This window comes from Gallus gallus, chromosome 3 (genome assembly GCF_016699485.2).
Source record: "Gallus gallus isolate bGalGal1 chromosome 3, bGalGal1.mat.broiler.GRCg7b, whole genome shotgun sequence".
NCBI classification, from domain to species: Eukaryota; Metazoa; Chordata; class Aves; order Galliformes; family Phasianidae; genus Gallus; species Gallus gallus.
The window spans coordinates 19,528,984-19,538,317 of NC_052534.1; the positions used below are offsets into that span (position 1 = coordinate 19,528,984).

A 9,334-nucleotide genomic window follows, 5' to 3' on the forward strand; every position below is an offset into this window, starting at 1 on the left:
CTTAATAATTGTGTAGGACAAGACATTTGTGTAATCCTGCCCTTTTATTGGTAGACTTGAGCATGTGATGCATATTCTTCAAGACTGACGTAAAATCCACTGTATTGGAGTAAAAAAGATCTGCAACAGAGTTTGTCACACTTAAATTCTGAGTCTTCAGAAATATTGAAAATAAAGCAAAGCCTTGGGTTTATTATTTGGACTCATATGCAGTCAGGAGGTCAACATATGCAAAGACAGCCTGTTCTAGCAACCTATTAGATGAATTAGGAGAATAGAAAGATTTAAAGCTTTAAAGGAGATTATCCTGCTTTTCTCCACATGGCAGGCAGTGCTGATTAATGCTGTGTGTTTCTTTAATCTCAGGGTTTGTAGGTGAAAACACCCAACCAATCCCAGAAAACAACATTGGAAACCGAATGCTTCAGAGCATGGGCTGGACTCCTGGCACTGGCCTTGGACCAGACGGAAAAGGGATAGCAGAGCCAATACGAGCCATCCAGAGACCAAAAGGACTCGGACTTGGATTCAGCTGACAGAAATGCACTTTGGCTGCCAAGTGAAAGTAAAGATTGAAAATAATTTAAAAAGACAAGAATTGCAAACTTGTAATTTTTTGTTATGATCAGCAAATCCAGTATTTCTTCTCTCAAAGATCACTGAAGCTTGTGTGCTTCACATCAGCTACACCAGCTGCAAGGTACAGACACAGTGACAGAACCGGCGTTTGAACCTAATTTTACAATGGTGCTAAAATGTACAAACACTTGTACTTTTTTATTTTCTCTCGTCTTAAAGTTTGTATTAAGTATAAAATTCCGTATATTTGCTTCTTTTCATAGAACCTTCTGACACAGCAGATTTTAGTATATAAGCAATTTTTTTTTGTAAGTATAATTTCATCTCAAGAACCTTGATAAGGTTTGTCAAGGAAAATTGAACTTTATATAGTAATTGTGTTTTCCCCCTTTTCAAGCCAAGTTTCCAAACCTGATATTTCTAGTGTTTAACGGTATTTGAGGATAAGCTGTCATTTTGCCTGTAAGATATACATGTTTTCCGCTGGAAGGTGATGTGTTATACAATTTTGTATAAGAGCATGAAAAATGGTTTTGTCATCATAGGAATGCCATTTCAACATCATTATCTGGCAATGTATCACTGTCTTCCACATTCAAGCTCAAAAGTAAAGCTTTTATACTTGTTTTTACATTTGCAGGGTTATCTTTTTTCAGCAGATATTTTAAAATTTTAAATTTTATTCTGAGTTTGGATATCTCTTTATATGAATAATCCTTAATGTGTCTACACTTAAGGATATATTTCAAGTTTGAACGAGAAAGTTGTATTTTAAAGATGGCTCTGTCAGTGTTTATATGCTGGGATTTGGTATTTTAAACAATGCAGTGTTCAACATTTGTTTTGTGATTGTGTTGGTGCCAGTGAGCCACAATGTTTAAGGAACATAACATAGCTGAAAAAGGACAAGAAGTGAGATTAAGGTGGAGGAAAGGAAGGAAAAAGATACTTTGATAGTGTCTCAAACATCCAAGCTAGCAATTTAAAATCCAGAATGATCATTAAGTGTTTTAATCAGTATCCTAATGTATCTAATATCAGCAGAAGTAATTTAATTAAGCAGCAACCAATCAAGCTCCCAGGGCACTATTTGTCTGTAGTATAAAACAAATTCCACTTTAAAATTAAATGATAGGGCTGAAGAACAGTTGTATGGATGGACTAAGGAGAAAATCTTGCACCTGCTGTAGTAGCTAGAAATATTTACTTTGATTGCAGAGGGAACAGGATTTGATTCTTTAGTTTCTTTTTCTTCCCTGTCCTAAGCTACCAAACTGCTTAGAAAAATACCTGCAGATTACTGCACAGATAATTCCTGAGAATAAGGGGAGCGCAGCTTCCTTCACGTGACTGTGAAGCATAGTGATGAATTTTAAGAACTGCTTTTTTCACTGGTCTTTTTCTTTCAGATTCACCCATATTTTTTTCCAGAAAAACAATGCTAGAAAATGTAGCAACATTATAACATTGAATTTTCTTACAAGTTTTGTTCATTCTTTCCAGGGTGAGTACGGTCAATTCGGAAACATTCTTTCACAACTTATATAGTGTTGAGTAAAAGATTAGTACCTGTTGTTGTTAATGATAGCTGAGTGCAGATGTTCTCTGAATTTCAGAAGAGCCATTTATTGCTCTTTGCATCCTTGGTATCACTGTGTGGTTTTGCCTTTTAACATTATAAGAATTTTTAAACAGACTTGGCATTTATAATCAGTGCAAACTTTTTATGGAAGGTTTTGGAGCATAGCATAATGTATGTTAGACACTTCTAATATCTCTTATACACCAAACCAAGTTAAATACATTCCATATCCAAAGAATTCCAGGGTCATGTAGTTGCAAAGAACCTGGAATTCTGCAGACAGCAGAGGTGCTCACTTCTGTATTTGTTATTTACGGTAATAGATTTATATGACACACTCCCATTCTTTCAGTGCAATGCCTGCAATTCTCCTAGTGCTACCTTCTAGCCAGTTCCTTATCCTGTGAGGGATCCATCCATCAAATCCATTTTTCTCCAATTTGACAATCAGGATGTCATGCAGGACTGTGTCAAATGCTTTGCACAAGTCCAGGTAGATGACATCAGTTGCTCTTGCTTCATCCACTGTAATTCCATCATAAAAGGCCACCAAGTTTGTCAGACATGACTTATCCTTGGTGAAGCCATGTCAGTCACCACCAATCACCTCACGTTTGTTTTTCACGTGCCTTATCAGGACCTTCAGGAGGATCTGCTCCATGATCTTGCCAAGCGCAAGTGAGACTGACTGGCCTGTAGTTCCCCAGATCTTCTTTTTTTCCTTTCTTGAAAATGGGGGTTATGGTTCCAGGCAGGGGGAACTTCACCAGGTTGCCATGACCTTTCGATATGACGGTTAGTGGTTTGGCAACTACATCTGCCAGTTCCCTCAGAACCCATGGATGGATCTCATCGAGTCCCGTGTTTTTTGTTTGATATCAGTCTTTTAGAAATTATTAGACATTAAATGGTCAAATTGATTTTCATATGGAGATAAGTACACCTTGACTGTTTTCCAGCAGGTATTTTTAGATGCCATGGCTAACAATCAGCTGTAGGAGAAATTGATTTATTAGAATATTTTAATCTCATATTTTGAGGTAATTTAATGCAGTAAAATCCATTCAAAATCACACTATCATTTTTCCACTTCTCACAGGTGTGATTTATGATATCCCAGTAGTGTAACTTTGCACAATTAAAGCTAGCATTAGGAAGAAAATAAAAAACAAAATCATTGTGGTTTGTTTTGTTCTGTCTTTTTTAAGCTGCTGCAATATTTGTTGGCATTGAAACAAGTTGAAGTACTTGATTTTTTTTCTTCAGGTTTTTCCCATGCATAACTTAAAATCATCTGCTGTATAACTTACAATCACACCTGCTATAAAACTGGTTTACATTATTTTATAGTATATGTAGGACTATTTCCAATAAGAATTCATACTGACTATGATACTGAAGGTTTTTATGCCTACGAAAATATTGGTTCATCTTGTACCTAAAAGTTAGTATCACTCACCAAATTCTTTCCATTTAGGTGTTGGATTAATTGGTAATTAAGCTGTTAACACAATATTCTGTCTATGCAGAATGCTTAGTAAAAAGAAGACACATCCAGTATTATCAACATTGCATTTTGCTACATTCCATTGTGTCTCAGAGTTCTGTGAATTAAGCCATTAACTGTTAATAAAAGAAACACATGAGCAGTTGCTGGCAGAATCCTGTTTTTAAGTAAATATTTGTTGAAGTCAGAGAAGCATTATCAATATGCTTATTTTAACAAGTTTGTCCCTGCATTTGTCTTTCTTCAATTAGGTCAATAATGGGTGTAGAATGGCAGTAAATAGCTGAATAATATGTATTGAACGCTTTGCTTTAACAGCACAAATGCAAGATGAAATAAAATAATTAGACTCCATGGGTTTTGTATGTTCTTTTCTTTAAACTGCCCTTTTCAATGGCAGTGTTACTGCTCAGGTGAGTGCAAAAACATTGCTTCTGAAAACGTAATTAAGATTGCTAATATCTTGTAGCAAGCACGTGTATATTGTGCTAATGCTGTTTTAGTGATTGTACCTCCTTACTAGTACTTTTCTAGGTGGTTATTAACCAGAAAATATGAACCACATCACAAAATGCCTCATATAAAGTATTTGCAGTACTTTTGTTATTATATTCTTCTGGGATGTTTAAATACAAGTCCTCTTCATTCTTTGAGTATGTGTATGCTTTGATAGCTGTCATATGACTGTGCTTTTCTCTTCAAGCAGGTCTCTAAAACTGTTGCTCCAAGGAGAGCTCACGCCACATTTTTTCATCTTTCTGCTCCCTGTGCTGAGCAGTAAAGGCATATCAGAAACGGGGATCCCTTTCCTCTCTGGCACTATGCAGTGAGGAGACTTTTTAATTAGGTTTTCATTGATAGCAAAGTTTTTGGGAGCAGGGACATAGCTAGCACACGGCATCTGCCAAGGTGTCCACAACAGAATCCCATAACTAAAGGCAGCGTGTGTTCAGCCTGCTGCGTGCAGCGTAGTGAAAACCAGAATTATTTCACTATCCACCTGTAGTTTAGCTCTAAAGCTAATCTAGCATGTTAAAAGAACACCATGTTTTTGCTTTGAATTATTCCTGGAGAAGTTTTTATGTAGCTAATTTTATTTGTTTATTTACAGGTACAGTACTTATGGGTGTTTTTGTGTGTGTGTATGTGTGTGTGTATGTTTGTTTGCTTAAGGATATTTCTGTAGTGGAAAAAGTCTTGGAGAAGGTGCAGCAATTTCAGTATGGATATTCTTAAGTGGTGGGTTTTTTTTGCTATAGAAACTGTGTGAGCTTTACCAGCATACATTGTTTATCTGTGCTATAGAATGTATACAAAGTTTGGTAAGATTATCAACAAACTTCTTAATATAAGCCTGCTTTGAGTTATTGTGGAAAACTTAACTAAAGCAGTGAAAGTTTCATGATTAACTGCCAGTAAGATAATTCTAGTGGAAATGTGTAGGCTTCCTGTGGGTCCTTTGTGTCCTGCAACAAAACAGATACTGGTATTTTGACAGTAGCAATAGAACGCTTGTTTTGAATAGTCAGTCTTTAAGTGAAAAGCTGAAAATGAAAATTAGATTATCATTCAGAATATTTGATTATAGGTATCTTCAGCTTAGTGTGCCTTAAGTCTTCAGTGTTGTTCTTCCTTTCCTTTTTTCTGAAAACGTATAACTGTATATGTGTGAAGTGATAATTCCCCATGTTCTCTGTCTCAAAATATTATCTCATGTATATGCTAAGTGGCAAGGCTCCAGATTTTCTGTCATTTGAACCAGACTAATGAAGTTGTTTATCATACCTCACCTGGCCAGTTTTCTGACTGGCCTACTCTTGCCCATGTCAGTTATTTTTTGACACTTTGACACTTCAAACTTGAATTTTCTTCAGCCCCACCAAACTGCTATTTCCCCAACCCCAAACTGAAGAAGACTATAAGACATGTAACATTTCCTGTACCTGAGTATCTCCACTGACTTCTAAATGTCTAGAAGCTCCTCAAAGGTATAAAAATAAGCACGCATAAAAGTGTTTGCAGACTGAGGCCTTAACTTCCTTCCCTGTTACAGACATGGATCCTGAATTTTCCATGGCAACAGAGCACCTGTTTGGCTGCAGTACCTAATATTGGGTACAGTAACTAATTGATTCTGTATGCGTTATGTAGTCTTTCATTCAGTCAAGTAACAAGAATAAGGGAAGAAAAAAAATGTTTTTGATTCAATAAAGAAATAGCAGAAAAGTAAAAGTTTTAGCAATTTGAAATTGCTCAAATTTCAATGAAAATAAGCATGGGAGAACATACATTAGAAGTATGCAGAAGGAGCGTGTCCCAAGTATTTTCTCTAGTGTACAAAAAAAGAAAGCCAGCAAGAAATATATAATTTTAATGTACATTAGTTTCCAGCTAAGAGTATTACGATTACTGATTAAAAAACACATGATACAGGAAACTCAGTTCTACAAGATGTACCGGCTCATTTAGTAATTGAGGTAAGTTCTCATGGATCTACCACCATTAATTCTTCAGTCTTTCTTGCTGAGTCAGCCTAGCTTGTTTTGCACTCGTCCACTGTAAAACTCCCTCCATCTTTTTCTCAAGCATCTCCTACTGCTCCCTAGTTGTCCGTGTCAGTGAGTTTTGTTACCTGCTTATTGAACTGTGATTTTTTTTTTTTCATTGAACTTCCTTGGAAATGTCTTGTAACACAATTTCAATATGTTTTCATGCAATCTGGATTCCAGTGATGGAAAAAGGTTCTTTGAAGAATTAGGATTAATGGTCTTCAATTTTTTTTTCTTCCATAAAATGTTTCTCCGTTTAAGTCCTTGCTTTCACTTAAGACCCTTAATGCTGTTCACTATCACAGAATCACACTATCCTCCCATTGGTTTCTCTTTTGCAAAAGCTTGGCAGTTTTCTTAGAGTATTGTGGTGAAAGAGAGAGGAATTTCTTCTGTTGCATTTGCAAGTAGCAAGTTGCAGGATTTCTTCTCTGTAGTTTTGAATTCAAGTGTTAAGTATTAAATTTGAATCCCGTAAGTGTTGCCTTATACTTTTTCCAAATGTTCTAGCTCACTACAAGCATCTCAATGTTGTGCAATTTGTGAAATAAGTAGAATATTTATCTAAAATTTTCTAAATGCCAAAACTTCAGTGTATATGGTGGTAGGCTTCACATTTTTCATAGTAATAGATACGTTCTACAACATAAAGCGTACTTATGCATAACTAATGCTAAATGTACAAGTCTCTTGACTATGGATAGTAATAATAGTATGTTAACCTGGATTAAAGACTTCCTTAGTCTGGTGTAGTTCAGTGATGAAAGCTGCCATGGCAGCACTTACCACATTTCCAGTTGGTGAGGACTCTTGCTGATTGCCAACAAGACAGGTGCTCCATGATTTCTTTAGGAATTGTTGAAATGACATGTGAAGGACAGTGTTTAAGGCATCTTCATTTAGACCCAGTGGTAATTATGTTACTTGCTACTGAATTTGAGAAATGAGTGGTCTTTGCCATGAAAAGCTTAGTTTCTGGTTCTTGATCACCCTAGCTGCTGTCGTACAGTGTGAATGCTCTGAAGGCTCACCCAGCAGCCCAGAGACACATTGATTCTTATGGAATAACTGCTTCAGGTGCAAAGGTGAGCATGTGGAGCACCAGCTGCTGAGACATATTATCAATAATGTCTTGGTTAAGTGCAGGCTTGGACTTCCAACATGGGTAGGAAGTCACAATATGCTACTCATAGTGTTTGATAGCCATTAACATAGATTTTTTTCTTTCCAGTACAGGCTGCCAGGAGATGGAGAAAGAGCATCTGGATGATGTGTGAGGTTCATATATTTGGCAGGATCAGTTCATTATAGATGCACATTTTTAGGCAAAGGTTTGAGATAGGAATTGTTCCTAGTGAACTGCTACATGACTGTGATTGTATGGGACCATAACAAAAAGGTTACAATGCATAGGGAAGCTTGGAATTTTGCCACAGTCTAGAATAGCGGCTGCCTGAAAAATTTCGGGACCACATTCCTGTGCTTTCTATGGACCCGGTGAGTCAAAAAGTACAAAATTAATTAAAAATAATAGTAATTTTAAAAAGCATTGTTTTACTGTGTGGTACAGCACACGAAGTTATTTGCCTGTTTATCTACCAAGTAAACACCCATACATTTTATAGATGCAGATCCCTGTAGAGAATAATACATAAAGTTAGGAAAGGAAAAATTAAATATTGGACATTTTGTTAAGCTGTCAGCCATGTACTTCACCAAACTGTGCCAAAATGTTTGGTTCTGGTAACCTGCAGTACATAAAAGAGATGAGGTGTTTCTACACAAGTTAATAAATCTGCAAGGTATTGTTTAATATTCTGCCTTTATATAAACGTAGCCGGGTTTTTTTTGTTGTCTTCTTCCTAATCAGTAGTAAAGTGCATTTAATAGCTCACTTAAAGTGTCATCCATTACTATGAGTTACTGTTAGATCTAATTAATAGAGCTGAAATTATTTTGTAATGAGAATTTGAAGTATTGCAGTGTTTAAAAAAAAAAAAAAATTACCATTCACAGCTAATTAATGTTTAACAATGCAAATAAGCTGATAATTATTTTTCAAGCCGTAGAAAAATTCTGTGACACTTCATATACCACCTTTGTGATCCCAATTGTTTCCAAGTAATGTTTTTACAGGGAAATATTTGGAAGAGGTTTCCCTGGAATAAGAGCTGTCCTTTTGTTTGCTGGGAGCGAGAATCAGCAGCTATTTCTTACAGTAAAATACTGATGGAGGGAAGAAAAAAGGTGAGGGTTTGAAAGTAGCTGGAAGAAGGAAATCATGTGAGATCCTGACCAAAATTTCCTGTCTGCTCCAAGTCAGCTGCTCTTCAGTCAGTGCAGGTATTACAAATGCAGCCCAGGTGGGCTGGGATCTTTTGGACCCATTGTGATAAAGATGCTAACAGCAAATTAACACTGTCACTATACTGAAGCAAAATGCATTTTTGTCATATACGTGGTAAATCAAAACGGAGGAATGCTGGCAGTGTGGCTGTGTAAGTGAACATGAAGTAACCATTTCTCATCACTGTTAACTTTGGCAAGTGAAGTATGCTATTAGTCTTTTGATTTTTTTAATCCAATCCAATAATATTTATTGCCTATTCAGATGTCAATTTAATGTCACAAAAATTTTATATATCAAAATTTATCCTGAAAGTGTTCAGTATTATCTTTTTTTCTTTTCTTTTTTTTTTTTTTTTTAGTCAACCAGTAATAAATACTATTTTATTTAGTAGGATTATGTAATATATAATCAACTGACAAGTAAATCACGCAGTCTTGCTGCTGGCATACCACTCAGCACAGGAGCATCACTTTGTACCCCTGACATTTTAAGTAGGCCCAGATTTCTCTCCAGCAAGACAATGCCATTAGCTGCCAAGGGTGTGATCTACTATTACCACTTTTGGTTTTTTCTACACATTGCAGTTGTCTGACAACTTAAAGATAGAAGACAGCATAAATCATCCTCCAATTTGCAGATGCCACTTGCTCTGCTGCAGAAGTGTCCTTTAATGATACTTCACTTTTCCTGCAGGTGAGGTATTCCCTGTGGCCACACTGCCAGTAGACCACGCCCCCACCTTGGGCCTTTCCTCCAGGACTGATGGC

At 36.3% G+C, this 9,334-nt stretch overlaps 1 protein-coding gene across 5 annotated transcripts in view; it reads left to right on the forward strand.

The window, feature by feature from the left end:
• GPATCH2 (G-patch domain containing 2) overlaps positions 1–4,022 on the forward strand; it is a 103,919-nt gene extending 99,897 nt beyond the window's left edge. For 4 of the 5 annotated variants that reach the window (XM_040697051.2, XM_015283655.4, NM_001031046.2 and 1 more), the window contains exon 10: positions 367–4,022. In XM_040697051.2, coding sequence (XP_040552985.1) covers positions 367–536 — 170 coding nt within the window. In that variant the 3' untranslated portion in view covers positions 537–4,022. The remainder of the gene's footprint in view (positions 1–366) is intronic. The other variant, XM_015283656.3, reaches the window with a different exon arrangement.
• Positions 4,023–9,334: the final 5,312 nt, after the last annotated feature.